The sequence below is a fragment of the Crotalus tigris genome, unplaced genomic scaffold, assembly GCF_016545835.1.
Source record: "Crotalus tigris isolate CLP2741 ecotype Arizona unplaced genomic scaffold, ASM1654583v1 scf7180000017694.5664430, whole genome shotgun sequence".
NCBI classification, from domain to species: Eukaryota; Metazoa; Chordata; class Lepidosauria; order Squamata; family Viperidae; genus Crotalus; species Crotalus tigris.
Window position 1 is genome coordinate 128,145 of NW_024096572.1, and position 23,770 is coordinate 151,914.

The following is a 23,770-nucleotide window of genomic DNA, read 5'->3' on the forward strand; positions in this document are numbered from 1 at the left end:
CTTCAATAGTTTGGAATTGCATTGCTTCCTCATATCTGCTTTTAAAATAAACTTCCATAAACTAGATTTCTAGATGTGGTTTTTCATTCCCAAGCTTCCTAGCCAGCATAGCTGAGGCCATCAAATGGAAGAAAGCAGCTATTTCTCTTATATTATAAACACCGAGAGACTTTTCCTAAATTTTGCTAAAGTTTTTCTTATGTAATATGATTCTCCATTGGGCCTCTAATCATAATTCCATTTATCCCTCAGCAAGTTTTTTATCAAATCAGGTACAAGTCTAATGAAGTTTTCCGCAAATATTAGCACTTCTTAATACCTTTGAGATATGGAAGAACCAACAGACAAAGCCAACAGACACATTTTGATTTATTGAGGTGCTGTTGTTGTGTTTATCAAAAATGCATTTGGGGAACAAACAGCCAAACAGCATTGTATTAGGACAGCCCCTTCCTGAACAAACTGTGCTTGTACAAGTGACAGTCAGAACCTTCTCAATTTGGCACAAAGAATGTAGCACAATTTCCATTTCCATGGATATTTATTACAAAGTCAATCACTTGTCATAATGTTTGCATGTATATATGTACAACTAAATAATATCTAATCAAGTACAATGTGGATGGATTAATTGGCCAATCATTTGGAGTTACTCTTCAGGCACCAAAATTAAATGTGAAATTTTCAAACATAGCTCTGCTCTATAATTACAGGTTACTACATCAGATTTATTATTTTGATTGCAACCCAATTATATTGATAAAGAAATCCATGCTATTTCTCATCTGTAAGTGTTGCACTGCTGATGTATTTATCACATTCTATAAAGGAATTACTGCAAAAAAATAGGGATGTCATTCACCATTCATATTTGTAAATTTGAACTTGAGAAAAAATCCTCTCATACTATATTTTTAATATTAAGCATTCAAGTGTATTGAATTTTCCTTAGAAGATGCCATATGTTAAAATGATAAAGACTCTCTGGCTTTACATGAGTGCTAAATTTACCAGTTTGAGAGGGGATGAACAGTTAAAGTTCACATAAATTTTATGAGAGTATAAAATATTCTTTATAAATTGGGCCAATTGTTACACACGTATTCCAACATAGGTCAAGTAATCAATGATATTTTGGGGAAAATATGCCTAACATCTTTTATTTTTAAATCTTCATATAAATCCATCCAATCTCATTCCAACAGATGGTAAAAGACTTTTTCAATAATTCATAATGCTGTATTTTTTTAAAAAAAATCCCATTTGATCTTTCATTGAACAATTCAAAGGTTCCATGAAAGATTCTAATAGTGCCAACCTGAACTAAGCAGTTTAAGCAATCTGATGACTTCTCAATATCTTTATAATTAATGAACTTACTTAGCTGAAAGAAAAAAAAATGGAAGGGAAAAATATTCACTTTCAATTTATCTTGGCCTGTTGTAGCTTGAATGAAAGATATAGCCAATCTGGTAATATTTGTGCTTTTTAAATCATTTTGGTCCATTAGGGAAGAAGAGTGCAATGTAATTGTTATGAAGTACCAAAACAATGGTGTAAATTAATGCACTGAAAAATATTTGAGGTCAATAGCATGCAGGAGGGACTTTTATTTCTACTTAAATAGCTGTCGGAAAGGCCATTTCCTTCTTTCGTGATAATTGGCAAGTGGGTAATTCTGTTCACGTTGCCCTTCATGCTTTGTTCTTGAATTTTGGGGAAATGTTTCATTCTGTTCAGGCAGTCTTTATATGAATTATGTTATAATTATACAAATAACATATATATAGTAGAGTGTTTTTAAGCAATCCTAGAAAACTTTGGCTATTTGGTGGATAATAAATACAACAAAAAGGATCTTCTGCACATTTGTTTGGCTGGTTTGGTGTAGTGGTTAAGGTGCTGGCCTAGAAACCGTGTGACTGTGAGTTCTAGTGTTGCGTTAGGCATGAAAGCTGGTCTTGGGCTTTCATGAAAGACTTGGACAAGTCACGTGCTCTCAGCCTAACCCATTTCACAGGGTTGTTGTGAGAAAAAAAAGGAGGAAAGAGTATTATGTATATTCACTGTTCAAGTTACTTATAAAATAATAAAGGTGGGATAAAAATCAAATCAAATCAAATAAATACATTTGGCTCTTATACTTTCCACTTCTCACAATCAAAGACTAGCATGTTTAAAGCTAGTGGGATAGGTCTAGTAAAATCCAGGATAGCTAGAGTTTATTTTCTCCACTACTGACATGAAATTGCTTTGTGAGCATTGTTTTCTATGCAAAGGCAAGCAAAACTAACAGCAGACTTTCTCCAGATTGTTATGGTGGGTTATTCATGGTTTTAATTCTCAATTAGACCTTTTTTTAGGCAAAATGTTATTTATTTTCCAGCACAATTTTTAAGTGTCCTGGGTAACCTGGTACAATTACCTAAAGAGAAAAGTTTTTTTGTTGAAAAATAGCATAAGAGTGAACTCTTATTGTTATTTTTCAGCAGGAAAACTTTTCTCTTTATAATAATCAGTTTTTCCAGTTTCAGTTAGGAAAATCATTACAATATCCAACTGAGTTTTTTTTAAAAAAACTTGGGTTTATGTATGAATTACTGTAGATTTGTGGGGGGTTTTTTGGCAATAGGTTGTAATATACAGGATGAACCAGGTCTGCTAAAATTCAAATGGATACAATTGTGCAACATGTTTAAGCTTTGCGGGTTTTTTTAGAGAAACTAAGCATGTATGAACATATGCCACAATCCCTTTTGGCTAGTATACAATTCAATGGATTGTGTGCGCCCACAAAATGGGATAATCTACCAAGAAAATGAATAATATGAATTTGGCCGTTGTAGGTTGTTTGAGGCTCTATAGATCTAAAGCCGGGATTCTTCTCTGGAATTTATGGATAGATTTTCAGGCAGGGAATGGGAAAATAATTACAACTTTATTTTACTAACCTCTAAGTCAAATGTAGCATTTCACTCAAAAATTCAGTTTTCTTACTGAGACCAAATAAAAGCTTAACCCTGAAATGTTTTTTTAAAAATAAAATTTAATTGGAACTTGCTTGTCTTTTAAACATAATTATTGCTTTGCTACTGATTTAAGGTATTAAAGAAGTACATGTATTACTATATTACATATAAGTTACATTTTAATAATTTGATAACTATTGGAGAACTATCAATACAATTTATGCATTTAAATTTCTCTCCAGTTATTTGCTTGTTATTTCCAAAGAAAATCTACATGTAGCAATAGGACCACCATTTTAAATTACAAAATGTAATTTTAATTACAAATGCTTATTTTCAAATACCAAGTTAAGTTCCAGTTGCCTTAGGTTATAATGTGCATTTTATCAGGCAGCAAATCATATTAGTTTATATAAATGTATCACAGATTATACTCTTAGATTTGTTTCCTGAAACAAGAGGCCTTGACCTTTTGTGAAACAGGTAGCACTTCCAGACAAGACTAAATGGTCTGGGATGCTTTGTCCCAACCCATTTAGCAAGAGATTCCAGTTCAGAGCCAGAACTATTGCTATATAGTGGCTATCTTGGCTTCTGTTATATAGAGGATGTGTTTAGTAGGCCTCAAACAAATTTAGGCGGGGTGATGCAGGAAGACAGTCTGAGGGACGCTTTAATAACATTTATTTTATTCCAAGTAGAAAAGTCATAGCTAACAGAAATCAGGACAGATGGAATGGAACAATAGTAATGCATTGTGTTTAAATGTTCCCGTGAAGAAACATAAACGCACAAACCATAAACTATTTTGGATTTTGTTCATATGCACGTTACAGCACACCAGTTCATTCTTGGTTTCTCTTGATCACAGAAGATACTTCAGTAGCCAGAAATGCATTAGGAGGGGTGAGAATAAGGATAGATTTCAACCAGACTCTCAAACAAACTAGGATCTGTAAGTACATTTCAAATGCCAGAATATATTTTAAATGACTAATTAGGACTTCCAGCTCAGAGATAATTAACAATAGTGAAAACATTTTCTATTATTGGGAGAAACAGAGCACAATAAAATATTGGAGACGGGGTGTGTCAAATATTTGCTTCTTATATTTTAAGGCATTCTGTCAGATTCAGGTTTAGCACGTTGTGAAAATGTGGTTCATATATGCACACTTAAAGAATACTTAAAATCTATTATGGTCTTTAGTGAAGTTAATATTATTGATCAAATTTGCCAAACTCTGAAAATATATGCATTGTTTAATACATGAAGGGGCCTAGTAATTTTTTTCTTTAAAAAAAAATCTAAAAAGATATCTCTCCTCTCTAATCATTCTTTACTAAGTTTCTCTATAAGAAGACTAACGGGTTTTGGAAAAAGATTGATGAGCAAATGGCAGACTTTTGAAATAATGTAATGTTGTGGGTTGTTTAGTTATAATTCTCCTTCAATTTATCAATACTTTGTTATCACGTGAAATGTTAGGAAATTAGGTCTAGCAGTGTTCAGAATTTATTCATTTTTATATATTTTACATCTTCTATATACTGAATTCACTGTAATTCTCAAGAAGAAAATTTTATAACAAGGGAAGACCACATATGGTTTGCCAGGCAGGATAACAGTGATACAATCTGCTACTATCCAAAGGTTATATTTGCAAATGATGGCAAATGGATATTCTAAGAAAAAAATGAAAGGCTGTATAACAACATCTAGTGGCTTGCCAAAACAAAATGACGCCCGTTCATTTCAAACAGACAGCATTCCCTTTTGTCCTCAGTCCTTCTTCCTGTCACTCCCATTTCCAACTCTTAAATCATGGAACAAACAAAATGTGCGCACTTATCCCAACGGCAGACTATAGTGCTTTGAATTCTACACCATGGAGACACGGATCAGCATTCAATGAATTCTGAACAGTTACCAGGAATAAACATAAAAATAATCCTTGTAATTTACAAGATTATGTACTATCAAAAGTTAAGCAGGATGGCATTATTTAGATCAGTGTTTCTCAACTTTGACAATTTTAAGGCATGTGGAATTCAACTCCCAGAATTCCACAGCCAGCAATGCTGGCTGTGGAATTCTGGAAGTTGAAGTCCACATGCCTTAAAATTGTCAAGGTTGAGAAACACTGATTTAGATGGAAAGATCTGAGTCCAGTCCCATCTTCAGCTTCACCCTGAATATTCTTAGGGCAACATTTACCCAAGTCAAAGACACCACATCTTATATAAGGTAATGTAATTACACAATGTGACCGTTTTACTGAACTGGGCTTTCAGTCTAAATTCTATACAAAATGAATGTATTACTGTGCAAAGCTGTTGCTTTTAGAGAATACCTCACATGGCTCAAGAAATTCAGGAAAGCATGTTACAAGTTTGTACATCAGCATTTAACAGAGAGAAAGACTAGACAGTGCTTTTAAGGAAAAGTGAAACATTTTCCCATCAAGGACAACACCATTAGTCGCTAAATGAAGATTCACTATCAGAACTTTCTCCTGCATTTGTCTCATCTCCCCATGCAGGCACTGGAGCCTCTGGCGTTCTGAAACAAAAAGGAAAGATATCTCAACAATGTGAGCTTTTATATCCTCCGGCATTCGGAATCTAGAAAAGTGGCTTCATATACAATAGTGGCCAAAATTGGGGAAACCTTTGAGGTTTGATGGCTAATAACACCACTTTTTTTTAAGTAGTACCATAAAATTATATATCAATGGAAAGATAATGTAATCAAGAATGTAATGCAACAAAGTTTGTTCAATTATCTGTACTGTATTCTATGAAAAGTTATAGCCAAATAACCAGAAAAAGGAAGCACAACTTGCTTAGGTTGATATCAGGTAGCTTTCCTTCATCTGATTGTAGCAAATTAGCATGAGAGTTTAGAGAGCCAATCAGGTGTCATCTTGTTTTGGCAATGAGCCAATCAGATCACAGTAGGATTCAGTTATTAATGTCATGTATTGAAGCTGAGAGGAGGACATTTGTCAGTGTGTTATGTGATTGCTATCAAGTTGGTTGGGGTTTTTTGTGTTCTTTCATTTAGTAAAACGAAATAAAATTAAAGTAATGGTGCAAAGAGTTGACTGGTTGCCTAGAAAGCAAGGTAAAATAGTATTATTAAGTGAACAAGGCTACAGTTATAAAGAAATTAGAAGAAAAATTGGTGGAAGCTTAACCAAAGGTGGCATTTCTACTGTACACTTTTCCCAAAAGGTTTCCACAATTTTAGTGTAGGTGCAAAAATGACTTCTGGACCTGAGAAATTGGATAACAGCCTGGGCTCATACAATATGTTAAGTCATATTTATAAATTACATTATAAATGTAGTTATACTGTACATCAGGGGGTCCCCAACCCCTGAGCCGTGACTCACTACTGAGCTGTGGCCTATTTGGAATTGGGCCACGTGAGTGGCTGCTAGAGTACATGTGTGCGTGCACACAGCTCAAATTGCATGAGTATGCGCACCGGCCCATTGCTCACATGGCACAGTTCCCCTTTCCCCTCCCAGTCAGGCCACCAAACAGCAAAGGTTGGGGAATGTTGCTGTACATAACAAATTAAAAAAAAACAAGCCTAATTAAAGCCAAATAGATAACATTATGATCCAGCATATTGTGTGAACCAGGTCACCACCTAAACTACAATCATCAACTGTATGAAATTAATTGATAAAATGCTCACTAGGCAAGAAAAGCATCTGTAGTAGAGCTATGCCATAAACATATGGTGACACAGTGGAGGGAAGTATTATATAAAAGTTTTTTTTCTCTGGAAAAAAATCCAGGAAGGCTAGATAACTGGTATTGTGAAATGGCTTAAATAAGCAAATTGGAAGGTGCCAAGTTCACATCTTGCTTAGTTTAGGTCAACTTTCAGTTGACTTCACAATTCTGCAATAAGGAGGTAACACTGGTTGATTTCACAGAGCTGTTGGCAGGCTCACCGAGCCTTCCAAGAACACTTCATAAATTCAAACTACTATGCCTATTTCCACATAATTCAAGAGAATATTTCTCAACCAATTGGGCACAGCTGTACAACTTTTGTTCTTCTGAGGACTGTATCATCTCAGGAGAAATCTTGGGAATTGGGAAAATACATGCAAACATCAGCTCCATTTAGGTTCCATGTAAATAATGTTTAAGCAAAACAGATATTGCTACTTACTCAAGAAGATCCGGGTTTAATCCTTCAGAAATCATCTTGTTTCTTATTGCCATAACAGGAACACCCTAGGGAAGAAAAAAAAAAGACAGCGAGAAGCTTAGAACATAGGAGCTCTTCTCCAAACATAAGCATCAATACAAACTTTTAAGAAAGAAGGCCCGGATGGATACAATTAACGATGACAAATTTTATTTTGATTGATTTATAGGCATCCTGTCCAACCTGTTGCTTATGCTGCTAGAGTTTAATGGCAGCTATGATGGAACCCAGTCATACAAAAAAAAGGGATATACTTTTCCATTTAAAAACAATTCTGAACAATTTATTCCAGGATCCATAAGGACAGACTAGCCTTAAATTTAAAAAAAATCCCAGTATGATAGACATTGGATACATTCAAGTAAATCTTTCAAGAAGCTCAGTACTGCTTTTCAGGCACTACTTATATCTGTTGCATGGGCCAAAATTAAATATCACTGTAAAAGCAGCTGGAATTTGGCAAGATGATCACAGAAATGAAGCCAAGGTAAATCAAACAGCTAATGCAGAAAGGACAGTATGAAATGGCCACGCTGCAAATAAGTAATAGATCAAAATTCAACCCAATTTCTTCCCAAGATCCTACCATCATTTCAACCTTTTTAAATAGTCTTAGGGATCTGAAAGCCACCAGGTTAGACAAGATGAAAGGATCACTTAATCCATCATTTTAGTGGCACAATGCAAATCAGAATACTACTTGTATTCCCAAGCGTCACGAAGCAGTATTTTTATTCATCTAAGATATATTTACAGCAAATGAACAATATTGTTTATTTCACCATGAGACATGGTTCAAAGGTACCATTTAAAAAAAAAACCCACAGAACTTTATTTTCCAAATGATGTGACAATACAATAGAAGCCATGCCATCACTGGAACCAGTTTGATTGTGTAAGCAGCAGTAGCAAGATTCCAAGCAGAGATGACCTGACAGAATAATCTTGTGTTCCATAGCTGAAATGCACCTATACTAGAAGACACATAGTGGAACTATCTTTTCCAATACAGTTAGCTAGTTGCAGTTGGTAGGAAAAAATTCTAGCTTCTCATTAAATCATAAATTTAAATCAGAGGTCTCCAATCTTTCTCAGTTGGTGACCCGGAGACAAAGGGGGAGAGAAGCATTTTATGTGCGCATGCGCATAAACAGGGACACGAGCACATGCAATGCAAATGGGGCGGTGCTAGCACCCATGTGACATTCGCTAGCACCATGCTGGTTTTGTCGCTTGGGCGCTAGCATCATCCCATTTTCGTGCTGTGCGCCGCCCAGTTTTCATACCACTTGCCGCCCAGTTTTCACACCGCCTGCCACCTGGTTTTCATACCGCCTGTCACCCGGTCTTTGCACTGCCTGCTGCCTGGTTTTTGCAATGTGCACCTCCTGGTTTTCACAACACACGCTGCCCGGTTTTCATGCCACGTGCTGCCTGGTTTGCAGTTTTCATGCTGCACGCCGCCCAGTTTTCGCACCGCCTATTTTCATGCTGTGCACTGCCTGGTTCCCCCCGTTTCTGTACCGTGCACCACCCAGTTTTCACACCACTGCCCTGTTTGCATAGCAGCGGTGCCCTATTTTTGCCACGTAGCACTCCGTTTGTATAGTGGCAGCAGCACTAGCATGAGTGGGGTGAGTGCGCACTGGCCAGCCTGTTCTGCGGCCCAGTGGCCAGTAGGCCACGGCCTGATAGTGGGCCACAGGTCGCAGGTTGGGGACCCCTGATTTAGATGACAATCTAGACCAGGTGTAGGCAACCTTGGCTGGCTCAGGAATTCTGGGAGTTGAAGTCCACGAGTCATAAAAGAGCCAAGGTTGCCTACCCCTGATCTAGACCATTCTTGTGTTTGTATTTATGTGAAGGTTACACATTATCACTACTGTATCCTTTCATGTTACAAAGGTAAACTGAATAGAAAGATATAACTTGTATCAGTGATAGTATATAATGTTCAACTATTCTCAACAATTACTTTCACTAATTTTACAGCATATTTATCTCAAAGAAATTTTGATAAGCTACTTTTATTTAGCTTTCCCCTACAATTTCTTAAGAAAATGATGCTCAACTCAGAAAACAGCACAACATCCAAGATCTCTGCTAGAGATGTTCCAAGAGAAGCTATTCCCATGTTTCTGCTGACAAAGTTCAAATAGAACATTCCTTTGACAAGCAAGCAAGCAAGCAAGCCAGCAAGCAAGCCAGCAAGCAAGCAAGCAAGCAAGTCTTATTTCCAAGGTTTATTGGAGGTCTGAAAAGGATGTAAGAGACCTTGATTTTGGTTGGTTTTGGCATGGAACCCAAGTACTTTGGGCCAAGGTAAGTACAATATTTTAAAAAGAAGGGAATAAAAACTTACTGTTCAAAGAAGTTTCTCTGTACTGGTATCACTGAGGAAAGCAATAGAGTGGTCAAGACTAATATGGCAATAGCCATGCTGATGTGATGATTAATATTTTCCCTTGCATATCTGTATTTGGAGTTCTTTGCCTAATATAAAACTAGCTATCTCCAATAAAAACAATTAAACTCAGCAGTTTAAGAGTGGTAATTTACAGAGTTGTCATTATGGTTAGCACACATTTTTTTATGACTAGGAATCACCGTTTGCCATATGGAAAATGTAACCTGAAATACAAAGACTAAATTGTGTTGGTGGCAGTGCTCTGTTATTCAGAACTTCTTTCTTATGTCTTACAAATGGAAAATGTTACATGATATCATTACGTAAACATTTTCCATTTGTAAACAGTACACAATTTTTACTGGGAAAGAGAATCACAAATTTAAGGCTGAAAATTCCCCACAAAATTGTAAAAGGAAAGAACTTTAAAGAAAATTGTCATTTCAGAATTCTCTAATGAAATGTATGTTGTTAAACAGATATCTCAAATTATACCACCATGAAAATAACCATGGAAAAAATGGTTTATTAGTAAGGTCAACATAACTTTTTGAAGCAGGAGGGGAAGCCTTACAAGGATTTCTTGGCATAGTTAAATAAGACATGTATAAAAACAAGTATTTTAATATGTTTTAATTATACATATATGCAAGATACTTTCAACACCAAACAGATGGCTCCAGAATTGGAAACTATCAGTGTTCATTCCATTGCCAAAAAAAGGGTGACTCCAAGGATTGCTCCAACTACTGCACAACTGCCATCATCTTACCAAGCTAACAAGATTTTCTTTAAGATCACACAACAATGCCTGGCACCAACCATTAAAAGGGAATTAACAGGTATTCAAGCTGCCTTCAGAAGGGGTTGTAGAACTCATACTCATGTTGCAAATCTACACTGGATCATGGGAAAGTCTCAAGAATATCAAAAGAATATCTATAATCTGCTTTATTGACTATAAGAAAGCCTTTGGTTGTGTTGAGCATGACAAGTTGAGGGTCAAATTGCAGCAGGTGCTATACACAAATCAGGAAGCTACTGTGCAAATAACATATGGAGATATGAACTGATTCAAGATATAGCAAGGAGGGTGGCAATATGCTGATGACACAACACTCCTCTCAGAAACCAAAGAAGCCCTGAATCTGATCAAAAGGATTAAAGAAGAAAGCAAGAAATTCAGCTTCTTCCTGAACATCAAAATGACCAATATCAAATGCCTATTGCAAGGAATGGAAATGTCAAAATAATTGACAATGAAGAGATCAAATGTTTAATCCCAGAAACTGTCAAGGATAATATGAAGGATGGAATGGGTAAGATGAAACACCAAAAGTTATTTACTTGCCAATAATTTTATCAAAGAGATAATGCTAACATGACTGATAATTAAATAAAAAAGGAATTGTATCACATGACTAATGTACGGAAATTATATTCTAGGTCTTACTTAAAGGTTAGTTTAAGATTTATGAAACAGGTGGAGACACTGTTCCAAATGGAAGGTCATTTACTTCCAGACCCACCTTTACACAGAGAACCACTGTATTCTGTATCAATTTAGAAATGGAAAGTTCTGTTTCCTAAGGCTCTGTGTTGACTTGGTTACTGCTACAGAGAGCTCTTCTGTTTTTATTCTGAAGTTTACACCAAACATTTGAACTTATCGCACCCATCTTGATAACAGCTCCACACGAATATCTGCCATTACCAACATTGCTTCAAACTTTTTACTGGAACTATAGTAAAACCAATTCTTTGGTTACTAGATTAGAATCAGATTCATTTCTCAGTGGTCAAACTATTAGAGCTCTCCTTGCTTTGAAAAAGATTCAGAAGCACTTGGGACCTCATATGAGCATTTCTTTGCTTCATACTGAATGCCCACAAATAGCAGCATATTTTTTTTCAGGCTCATTCAGAAGCCTGAAAAGACTTAGAATTTCTTTAGCAAATTAATACTAGGATTGTATGAAGTCCAGAGCATTTCTTCCAAATCATTATCAAAATATGGACCTGACAACTATGCCAAGAAAAGTCGTAAAATGGGGCAAAACTCACTTAACAAATGTTTCGTTTGGCTCAATTGTGGTCATTAAGTTGAGGACTACCTGTATTTGAAATAGGTCAATATTTATTATATTTGCTACCCCAAATGCAGAGGAAAAGGTGTAAGACAATAAAGGAGCCTGGCAGAATATCCTAACAATCCTTCTAAATGTGAAAGGTTTGCATTGAAACCTAATCCAATGGGAGCGGTTGGATACACGCATCCCATTTAAGTAGCCAGTTCTATTTTAATTTCAGGAAGGCTACACGCTGTAGTTCAAAAATAAATAGTTAAAAAATAAGAGCAATTTGTATTGCACCAAGGTAAAAAAGCATAGCTTCAGAAAATATGTAAAGATTTATTTCTTTGAGATTCTACATTGAGGAAAATATGATTATATCACACACACACAAATACAAATACAAACCCATTTGCTCCAATGAACAACTCTGGCCTCCTTTATATCATCATGTATATCCGGGAAAAGTACAATCACAAAGACTTACATTTCCCTGTGATTTTTACCACTACTGAAAGAGCTATAATACTATATTGCATTTCAAGATATACAATGCTTCAAAAGCAAAAGATGTTTCAGAGTCCATGGTGCCTTCACAAGCCTACAACTTGTTAAATCAAATGTCATTTTTTCTCCCAGGACTGCACCATGGCTGTAGGGGGTAGCTGTGTGCTTCCAGGAAAACTGCACAGAGTGGCAAAGCAGGATGCCATGTGCATCATCACTATTGGTATGAAGTTTGGGACTTTGGAAATACATGTCAACCCTTCCGGAAAAAATTGCTTTGTCATCATATCCTATTTGGGAGAATGCCGTGGCAATACTGAAAAGTTGCAAGCTGTAGCACTAAATGCAAAGCTGTCTTACAAACCTCCATTTTTATAAAAAACAAAACCATACATTTCTAACCTGCTTTGTGATGAGGCTATGCTCAGATCAGAAGCTAAATAGGGCAAATAAGTAACAGTAGTTGAGGTGGATCTGTAAATCTACAATTATCTACAATATATAAAATTACTTATACAGAATTAGACAAAAAAATGCCTATTTGTTCAATTTAGTTTCACTTTGCCAGGATTACAAATTATTTACATTTTAAACATTAGTTTATTCAAGTTGAACTCTTGCTCATATTTTGCACATGTTTCGGCATCACAAGACATTAAAAAGAAAAACGTTGGCTCAGTCAAAGCTTGTCTGTTTCACTAGGAGTTCATTTGTGAGCAAGTAAAAGAGTCAAAAGCAAATTATATGTGATAGAATAAATGAAATGCAACTGGTTTTCTGGGACAACCATGGCCAGCACTGATGGTAAGAAAATTAAAGCTAAACTGATTTTTAAGTTGGCTATCACAAATAAACACTGTTGGACTAAAACAATTACAGAAACTATTGGAGAGATTTCTTTATACACTAAACAGGATAGAGTAATTCATGATCATGCATACAGTATATATATATTTGGCACACAATGAAAAGTCCGTATTTTTAGTAATGACGGATAACTGTGCTTTTAGAACAGCGAGACATAGAGGGAAATTATGTCTCAATATTTATGTCTCTTATATTAATTAGTATAGAAAATCAACTTCTATACTAATTTCTATGCTAAAAACTTGTAAAATTCAACCTACATTCACAATTAACTTCAAAAGACAAATTTTAGTTTAAAGGAAGCTTCAGGGAATAGAAACCCAAATGTTTATGATAAAACCTGGTAAAATAAATGTGACTTACCACTTGAACCATTTTGAGGTATCTGGCATAACGCGTATCCTTTGCTACAGTGATGACATTCTCACCAGTTCCATCTGTCCTCTGTTGCCCCAACTCAGGTACACTGGTCTGCAATACAACAAACAGTGCATATCAGTCGTCACATGTCCTTGGACTTTACCATATTTGGACATCACATTAAGTTAATTTTTTTTATAGTTCTACCAGCAACTTGAAGTTTGATTGGTCCTGCTTGGCTCCTCCTGACAGGGCAGCAGTTATACAAACCTGAATAGCCATGCCTATGAATCAAGAATTACTTTTTAAGATAACATTTAGTCAAGCTTGGCTGACTGCAAAAAGCTATGCAGGGTTGGACCTACTTGGGATCTTAGTGCACCCCAAGGCAGTTGGTGACACTGAGGAACTGAAAGATGCATCCCAGACAAAGGCAATGGCAAACTACTTTCCCATTGGACTTACTAGGCAAGTGTCTATTAAGTCACCAGAAGTCAAACTGGAGTCAAAGGACATTAATCTTTTGAATCTAAAGAGAAGCAAGGCTAAAGGTAGCAAATCAAAGGATGGATATTTCTGGATTATTTGGCTAGTTCTCAAAACCAATGAGAGTAGACAAACAGCTTGCACCAATGATTTGGTTATTTTCAAATAATTCTGATTTTCTTGACTTTTGAATACAGTCATATTGTGCTTTAGAAAAACCAATTTACCTCCACGTTAGGTGATACATTTGTTGTCTGTGGATCCACCAACGTTTGTGAGACAGAGCCATTCATAACACTGGTGTTTGAGATCTCATCTTCTAGGCCAGGCACAGAAGATAACTGAAGACGGGGCACATCACAGACCAATTGAGCATACAAACTTTTCATCAGTAATACAGCATCTGATAAACATTTATCTTCTATGAAATTTTCAGAATATATAGTTACATGATGCTAGTACTGTCAGACTTTACATATGTCCAAATTTTTACCTCCACTTTGCGCTACTGAAAGTATCTATTTCCTATCTGTTCTCCTTTACTTTTCTTAATACTGAAAAAATGTGTTCATTTTTGTTTGTAGACAATCATGATCTAAATGAAATCTACCCTCAGTACCCTACAAATTATATTTACGAATGTTTAAACTACCACATAAAAAGAGGTATATCAGGAACAAACCTTTGCATCCAGAATATTGAGCAAAGTCTCAATTTGCTGAATACGGAGGGAAAGTGCTGACAATTTCTGGGAATAAGGAAGAGAAATATTACTCAACAATTTCCTCAGTATCGTTTAACTCTTCCACATTTTCCATCCAGTAATATTTAGCTCTTTCCCTCACCCCAATCCATCTCCCTGAAAAGCAAACTTATAGCTTCTGTCTTTTGGAGACTAATATGAAACATATTGGACAATGAACCTGTAAGTGCTATTACGCAGATGGTTTAAAATAACTGATTACATTGTGATGTTCAGCTGATTTAATATACTACTATGCTAATAATCATTCCATTAACAAATAACATGATTGCACATTTTACATATTGACATATGATTATATATATATCCTTCTTTATCAAGCTTTGCTAACAAATATTTTTAAGATTAACTAAAAGACACTAACTCAGCAACTGTAATTCAAAGCAGTCAACTCTTGCAGATAGCCCTTATTGATCTATGCATCCTTGAATATTCTGATTGTACCACAGGACATTTAGAATACCCTTAATTAGCCTTAAAAGGTTTATAGTGATTTATCTAATAGGTTTTAATAGACAATCCCAACAGGCTTCTAGGCAAAATCCTATTGACGGTTTAGTATTCTTTTTAATTAATAACAAGTACAGATAAGCAATACAATATTCCTGGACAATTTGGAGTTTATAGAGAAACAAAAACTTCAAGATATCACTGAATATGACAAAGTAACATTAACACATTAAAAGAATGTCAAAATTCTAACAAAAAGTCCCCCATAAAACTACATTAACTCTTTACACTCTGAAGTTTCCATTTATTTTTCATATCCACAAATAAAAATGTATTGTTTCTCCAAAAAGATTAATATGGTGACATGGTGATGAAAAGTGATAACTACCTCTTGTTTAAGGCAGTAAAAGATGAAAACCAAGTTTCCAGAAATATTCCCCAAAACATTGCATGCCAAAGCCTAGCAAGCCTACTCTGAATACAGAGACATTTTCATGTTTTCCACTGGCAGATTATTCTTTCTCTCCATTTTTTAACCTTTTTATGGTAGAGAATGAGAAATGAAATAGTTTCTGTATCAAGCATGCATTATAGAGAAATGTAGTATACACTGTTGGAAAGTTACAGTATGGCATGTATTACCTCTTCACAAATAGTTGAAAATCGATTCAGGAACTGAACTGTGTGAACCACAAATTGGTTTAGAAACGCCACTGTTCTCTTTTGTTGGATAGCTGGAACCTGCATTAAAACAAAACATAGAAAAAATACAATACTGAAGAGAGATCAATTAATTACATGGAAAAATCACTGCTGTTTTTTTGACAAGATTTTTCACAAGTGGTGTGCCATTGCCTCCTTCCTAGGACCGAGAGAAATGACTAGCCCAAAGTCACCCAGCTGCCTTCATGCCCAAGGTAAGACTAGAACTCAGGATCTCCCAGTTTCTAGCCTGATGTTTTAACCACTACACCAAAATAGCTTTTTAAATATATTTCTAATACGAAACAAATATAGTATCAAACATTTACATTCAAACTCTGAGACTGGCCAAGTCTTTGAGCGATAATGTATTATTTCAAAGCAATCTTCCATGATGCATAAAAGTATAACTATAACTTATAACTAAGTATATACCAAATGTGCAGTTTGTCAATTTTGCAGCAACTGAATAACCATATTCTCTTTTACCAGAACTGTACATGCAAACATGGAAGAGGACAAGAATGAGACAGTCAAAAGTTTAAAAAAATAAAAGTGAATAACTTTTGAATTTAAGCCAAAACTATTTATTAGTGACACTGAATAAATAAAAGCTGTAAACCTCAGATTCTGAAATTGGCACAGGAAACATTTTGGAAATATATTAGTTTCACAACACTGTTTTTATAGACTGCTGTCAGAGAAGGAATTAGGCTAAAAATCATATCCTACATCTCTTACTGCTTTTGTAATTAATGAGAAACAATGTAAGGAATTTGTTCATGGTCAAACTGAAAATCCACAACTGCCATTGACTTTAATCTGGCATGTCTAATATATCCTTTGCAAGAGAAATGATTAATATATAAGCAAAAAAAAAACATTAACACAAAATTTCCCACGTCATAGCTTTTCTACAAAAATTGGCAACAACCATTTTAATAAAAAATAAGTAATAAACCATTTATTTCATTTATTTTTATTAACTCAGTTTTAAAAATCAGTCAACTATACTGACAATAGATATTTATTACACAACGCTTAATCAATCAAATTGAATGCCTTATCAAAGATTTTTTCCCCTTGCCATATATGTTGGGATTTCTTTTCTTTCATAGAATTAAACACTAAGATCTTTTCAATGTGAAAATTTTGTAAATTTTTTTTAGATTTGTCTATTCAGGGAAAATTTTGTGGGCTTTGTTTAATTTAAATCTAAAGCATCTTTAAGGGTTTCAAACTTTTTAAAGTTTACCCATTATGTTAAGTTTCCTTACACCGCTGTTTGCTTGATTAGCATAAAATACATACCAAATCAATTTAACTGGACAATATGAACTAGTACCTAGCATATCTGAAAAGCACCAGATTTGGGAAAGTTGTCTTATACATTTTAGTCATCTATTAAAAACTATTTAGCCACCCATCAAGGCTCCCAATTAAAAGTTAAAACACCATAAAAGCCATCTTAAAACTAAAAGACTAAATGCATTAAAAACAAAAACCTGGAGTCAAATCAAATTTCTGAAGTGCAGCCACAACTCATTCCAGTGCTTGGGAAAAAAAGTCAGGTCTTCAAAGCTTTATGGAAGACCAGGAGAGTAGAGGCCAACTGAACTTGGGGAGAAATAGGGCAAGGGATTACCATAAAAGAGGTACACTTTGAGATATCATGAGATGACAATGTTTAAGGGAAGGGATTAGGACTATGCCCATCCTATCTGACCTGGCAGGATGGACATATCCTTAGGGAAAGCACTCACAGTTAACCTGGCCATATAGGGCTTTAAAGATGGTGACTAGCTCTTTATATTGCACTTGGAAAGAAACTGGAAGCAAGTACAATTTGTGCAACAGAAGTGTTACATGAGCAAACCTAGCCCCTGCCTCGTTACTTTGCACACTACTGCATTCTGGGCTAGCTGCAATTTCTGGGTGGTCTTCAAGGGCAGCCCCATATAGAGCACATTGCAGCAATCCAAACAGGAGATGATCAAGGTATGAGTTACAGTGAATATATATAGTGGAAACTTCTTCCTATTCAAACTTTATTTGAATGTAGGAACACTATGAAAACTGTTGCATCAGCTGTGGGTATTGGAAGATTGTAATGTTATTCTCTCTTCTAGTAGATGGCTCCTTGATTCATGTTCTCAGTGTGTAAATGCAGTATAATCCTATAAGTGCTATGGTATTTTATGATTTTTTTAAAAAAATGTTATAATATAGAGTCACCTTAACAACGAGATTGAAGGCATATAAACTTAATATAATAAAATAAATGGTTTCAATCTGATTTACAGATGACAGGTATATATAGAGGTAGTCCTTGACTTTAAACAGTTCATTTAGTGACCTTTCCAAGTTACAACAGGACTGAAAAAAATGGCTTACGACCATTTTTCATACTTTTACAACCATTTCAGCATCCCCGTGGTCATGCAATCAAAATTCACCCTAACTTGGCAACGGACTCATGTTTATGTTTGCAGTGTTTCCGGGTCATGTAATTCCCATTTGCAACCTTCTGACAAGCAAAGTCAATGGGGAAGCTAGATTCACTTAACAGTGTTACTAACTTAATACCTGCAGTGATTCATTTAACAACTGTGGAAGTTGTAAAATGGAGCAAAACTCATTTAACAAATGCAATGTAAACTTTGGGCTCAATTGTGTTCGTAAGTCAAGGACTACCTGTATCATCCAGAATCAAAATACTGGAGTAGCATATGAGCCCCATAAAAAATAAATCAATGCATTTACATGTGTATCCATTCAGAAATGACTCAGGGAGGTTTCCTCTCCTGTACCTGGATATATGATTACAGCTAAAATACTGTGAAGAATAACCATCACGACTCTTTGTGTCTGTCCTCTTTTCAACCTTCAGCCTCCATTCAAGGCTGTTACAGATTTTGCTTCATCAGAAATTTTTTGCTTCTGGTTTCCCTGACAGAAATGTTTTTCTGTCACATTTAGAATAGAATAGAACAGTGGTTCTCAACCTTTTTAATGCCGCGACCCCCAACCGGTCGTAAGTCGAGGACCACTCAACCACTCGTAAGTCGAGGACTACTCAACTGGTGCAGCACCGTTTGCAGAATGGGACTTTTGGCGGGCTCAGCAGGGCAAAGACAGCCTGGACAATTCCTATGGGCTTTTGAAAGCCAATAGAATTAGACTCTATTCAAGAGAGTCTATTCTATTGGCTTTCAAAAGCCAATAGAATAAAAGGGAGTAGCACAGCTAAGGAAAAGGGGGAAAAAATGGCAGACTGCGTTGTTTGGCGACCCCCGTGAAATGTCATTTGACCCCAAATGGGGTCCCGACCCACAGATTGAGAACCACTGGAATAGAATAACAGAGTTGGAAGGGGCCTTGGAGGTCTTCTAGTCCAACCCCCTGCTCAGGCAGGAAACCCTATACCATTCCAGACAAATGGCTGTCCAGTCTCTTCTTAAAAACTTCCAGTGTTGGAGCATTCACCGCTTCTGGAGGCAGGTTGTTCCACTGATTAATTGTTCTGTCAGGAAATTTCTTAGTTCTAGGTTGCTTCTCTCCTTGTTTAGTTTCCATCCATTGCTTCTTGTCCTGCCTTCAGGCACTTTGGAGAATAGCTTGACTCCCTCTTCTTTGTGGCAGCCCCTGAGACATTGGAACACTGCTATCATGTCTCCCCTTGTCCTTCTCTTCGTTAAACTAGACATACCCAATTCTACTAACCGTTTCTTTTATGTTTTAGCCTCCAGTCCCCTAATCATCTTTGTAGCTCTTCTCTGTACTCTTTCTAGAAAGAGTCTCAACATCTTTGTGGGCCTGCTCTGAAATCTTACTCCCGGGAGGGGCCCTTTTAACGGGATGGGGGAGCCGGGCAGCGAACCCCCAGCAGCTGATTTTTACAGGAAGAGCCCCTTGCCTGGTTCTTCCTCTTCCCCACCCGACGCAAGCTGGAAGGGGCAGCTGTGGAAGCGGCCTTTCGGCACAGGCAGGAGTCGCCGAACGCATGCGGAAGACCAGGCCGAGGCGCCAGTACCTTGGTCAGGTCGATGCCCGAACCTACGAGCGGCAACCCGTCCTCGTCCATCCCGGCGACCTCTCACAGTGTCGAGGCCACGGCTGCAAACCTCCTCCCCAACCAGTCCTCGCGACCTCTCTCACGGGAAGCTATTCCGACATCCCCTTCGCGGCGTCAGAGCTGAAAGAAGGGCATCATGGGAACTGTAGTTCAGATGCTCGAAGGCGGGCTTCTTTATACGCCAAGGCTTCCTGATGTGTTATTCCTGCTCGCGGCTCCTTCTGCAGAACGTGGCTTTTGCTGCAGTATTAATTACGAAGCTATTGACAGTGGTTCGCCGCTCAAACCGTATCAGTAAAGATGGACTGGAAAAAACTTCAGAACCGCTAGTGCAAAAAGCAAATCGTTAGGCATTCAGTTGTTAGGACGTTATGTTATTGTAATTTCGACACAATTCTTTATAGGGTGCAAAGGGAAAGTGAATTTTGGGCCAGCCAGCTATATGGAAAATAATATTCATGACCCATGTTCCCGTTCTGAACGTTTTCCTAAGGTTTTTTAAAAAAATATCTTTGTATCCTTTTAAAAAAAGGATGGCAAGTTTCAAGTTCCAATAAGGAGAAAACTCGCACACTTCTAATAAGTTCCTCCCTAAAGGAGCATTTCCTTGATGTACAGATAAGACAGAGAAAGAGTATTTCTTTTTAATTCTTGCAGGTCAGTATCTATTTTGTAGGATGTACATCAGTTCTGCAGGTTTAGATTCAAATCAATAATCTCTAACTTTTCAACTGTGATTATCACCTCTGACATCTTTTCCAGTGAAATTAGTCAAACAAATATATCAGATAGAAAAATGTTTTCGGCCAATTATGCTGATAACAGGGACTTCTTTTCTCAATATCTTTAACAAAATCTGGAAGTTTCAAAATATTACTAAAACGTGATCTGTAAGCCACCAAGTTGCCTTATTGAGAAGATTGGCAGCATGTAAATTCAATCAATCATTTCATCCTGCATTAAAACTTTTTTTTTAAAAAAACCAATGAGACAAATAATTTGAAATGGTCTACAATTAGGAGTGGTGTCAGTAGATGGGGGTTTGTTTGGTGGTAGACTGGCTCAGATTTTCATATTTTGCTCTACTAACTGGATGTACTGTGACAGATCGAAACTTTCATCTGAGTGAGGAGGTTAATATCCATAGTCACATGGAAATGCTTGTAGGCATAAATAAATGGTTAATTGATAGACATTGTCATCAAAGAAAACATCTTTGCACACAGAGGAACAAACTACCCTATACACACTGTATATATTTTTCAAAAAGTCATTGACCAAATTTCTCAGTGGAGACTTTTGAATAAATTTAGCAGCTATGAAGTGAAGTTTGTTTTATATACATTGCCAACTGATTAAAAAAAGATATCTTGATGGCCACTACAATAAATTTTAAATGGGATTCAGTGTATTTGTGGAAGACACATCTATCAATGACTCTTGAATTTGAAGATTTAGTATTCCTCCAAATTGGTGGCACCATGTTTCTGAAGGAGAATTCTTGGGATCAAATTAAAAGTCCCTAAGCCAAATATATTTTCTGTGGAAAGTAAAACTCAGCCATTAAAAATGTAGGTCAAGGAATGCTTTAGATGCTGGGGAAGATGGTGGGCAAGTAGAGTTCTGAAAAAACAAAGTAATTCCTAACAAAGAAAGTTTGTTCACCGAGCTCTTGGTTCTTTCAAAATCCCATTGTCTTTGTAGTCCTCCTTCATCAGTTCATAGTTATGCGTGCCCTTGCATCCTCACTTGAATGAGCAGTGGGTGAGCACATGCGTATGCGCTCCATTTGTGTGCATGGCAAGCGCACATGTACACCAGTTTCGGAAATGGAGCTGTGTGCGTGTGCTTGCTAGCTGCTTGTGTAAACCATCCCCTCCTAGTCCGCAAAGCTGGAAACGCTGCCTTAATGGCCTCATAGCGTAAAGGAAGATGACTTTGACAGAATTATACAGTAACCATTACCCAGACAAAGGGGACTGAAACATTCCTTAAACCCTAGAAAACAATATTCAGAAGCTGCTCAGGCAAATACCTTCCCAATTCAATAGAATATGAAACGGGATCAACACATCCAGACTTGCAAGGTTCTATTATTATAACTTATCTCAAAAAAAGTGTAATTCTGTTTTTTCTGTAGAGTTTATTTTCTGATTCTGGTCCATCTAGTAGAGCTAGATCTGATCTACTGATTTCACAACACATGATGTGTTATATCCAGTAAAATACCTGGTTGTTTTAGCTATATTTTAATATGCATACATCTATAAAACAGACTCCAATCCACTTTTCTTTAGGCTTGTCTCTGCCTCCAGCAGTGTCAATAAACCAATTTGTGTTTTAATTAATATAGTGTTCTGGTCTCTGGTTCTAAAGCACCCCTAAAATTCCACAGCCAGTTGTGTGAGAAATGGGATGAATGGAAACATAGAAGCTGGAGTTTTGGTTTTGTGACAAGCATCAGGCACTTCACACTGATGTGCATAATGAGTAAAATTGTCTTCCCCATCTTTTTGGGCCTGTGGAAATGTTCTGAGTGCCATCCTGGAGAACTGTGGTAGCAGCCTGTGATGAGATCATTCCAGGATATCTCTCTCCTCTAAGTACATGGAGGGTGGCATGTGGAAGTCCCAATGACCACGTGGGTGGGTGGGTGTCACCCATGGGGTAGAATACTGTTGTACATCCATATTTCAGTGTGGATAAGCCACTCTAAGCACCACAGCCACATTACCTTTTTCTTGATTAGTTTGTGTCGTAGTTCAAATGGACTCCCAATTTCCATTGCACTTTTAAATACTAAGAGGATATGAATATATCCTCAATATCATAGTGAAAACAAAACATTGGATCATGAAGGGCCTTAGCTTGATCCCCCAGGGCTGTTATGTTATCAAGTGCAGTGTTTTTAAAGAAGCATCAGCTCATATGTTCGTCGAGCAGTAGGTGTGAGCTGAAATGGACTCCAGAAGATGGTAGAGGACAGGAAGGCTTGGAGGAACATAGTCCACGGGGTCGCGATGAGTCAGAAATGACTTCGCAACTAACCACAACATATTTATATAAATTGGGATCTAGTTTTGGACCCAGAGTAGACCAACTCAAATCTGTGGAACTACTGAATAGCTAAACTATATTTAATTTCCACCTAATGAGAAGGAAGGACTCACTGGAGAAGAGCCTAATGCTGGGAAAGATTGAGGGCAATAGAAGGGGACAACAGAGAATGAGGTGGCTAGACAGAGTCACTAAAGCAGTAGGAGTGAGCTTAAATGGACTCCAGAAGATGGTAGAGGACAGGAAGGCCTGGAGGAACGTTGTCCATGGGATCGCGATGGGTTGGACATGACTTCGCAACTAACAACAACAAATTTAATTTGTAACAATTTAATTTGAAAATTATGAAAATAATAAGAATATTAGCAACTTTGATATAAAGTTAGTAATATTTTATAGAAAGTATAACACAAAGATAAAACATTTGACTACAAAAGCCAATAAAACAAAAGGAGTTTTGAGATTTTTTTTAAAAAAATATATCCTAAATAAATAAACTTTTATTTTTTATTTGAACTTTTTGATATTTACTAATATACTCTCAGTAAAAAATAGTCAGGAAAAGTTATAAGATGCAGGATGTTAAGGGCATATATAGATTCTGGAAATTAGCACAAATTATTCCAAATATCAGAAATATCGCTATATTTATATATGTAAATTATTTTTTTATTTTGATAAATATTTTTGGAGCAAAATTGTTTTTATGATTTAGAAGAAAATATAGTGTTATCTGCCAAACATGATAGATAATATTATATTGGAAACTATACACACAGACACACACACAGACACACACAAGGGAAATGATACTGGTCACT

The 23,770-nt window shown here is 36.4% G+C and overlaps 1 protein-coding gene across 2 annotated transcripts; it reads right to left on the reverse strand.

The window, feature by feature from the left end:
- Window positions 1-3,028: 3,028 nt before the first annotated feature.
- On the reverse strand, window positions 3,029-20,007 carry WASHC3 (WASH complex subunit 3). 2 transcript variants are annotated; one of them, XM_039338175.1, is made up of 7 exons: window positions 19,851-20,007; window positions 15,758-15,856; window positions 14,585-14,650; window positions 14,130-14,243; window positions 13,420-13,527; window positions 7,165-7,229; window positions 3,029-5,532 (listed from the first exon to the last, which is right to left on the reverse strand). In XM_039338175.1, exons 1-7 carry the CDS (start codon window positions 19,899-19,901, stop codon window positions 5,448-5,450), a joined length of 588 nt encoding a protein of 195 aa, XP_039194109.1. In that variant the 5' UTR covers window positions 19,902-20,007; the 3' UTR covers window positions 3,029-5,447. The 2 variants fall into 2 exon arrangements, with proteins under 2 accessions (XP_039194109.1, XP_039194110.1); XM_039338176.1 differs by lacking the exon at window positions 14,585-14,650.
- Between the last annotated feature and the right edge of the window lie 3,763 nt (window positions 20,008-23,770).

What these genes read in the sequence shown, in the direction of transcription:
- WASHC3 (XM_039338175.1), bottom strand. Translation starts at nt 19,901, where the DNA reads ATGGACGAGGACGGGTTGCCGCTCGTAGGTTCGGGCATCGACCTGACC. An exon ending in TTTCAACTATTTGTGAAGAG is followed by an intron (nt 14,651 to 15,757) that starts GTAATACATGCC and finishes CCTTATTCCCAG; the next exon opens with AAATTGTCAGCACTTTCCCT. An exon ending in TCAATATTCTGGATGCAAAG is followed by an intron (nt 14,244 to 14,584) that starts GTTTGTTCCTGA and finishes CCCCGTCTTCAG; the next exon opens with TTATCTTCTGTGCCTGGCCT.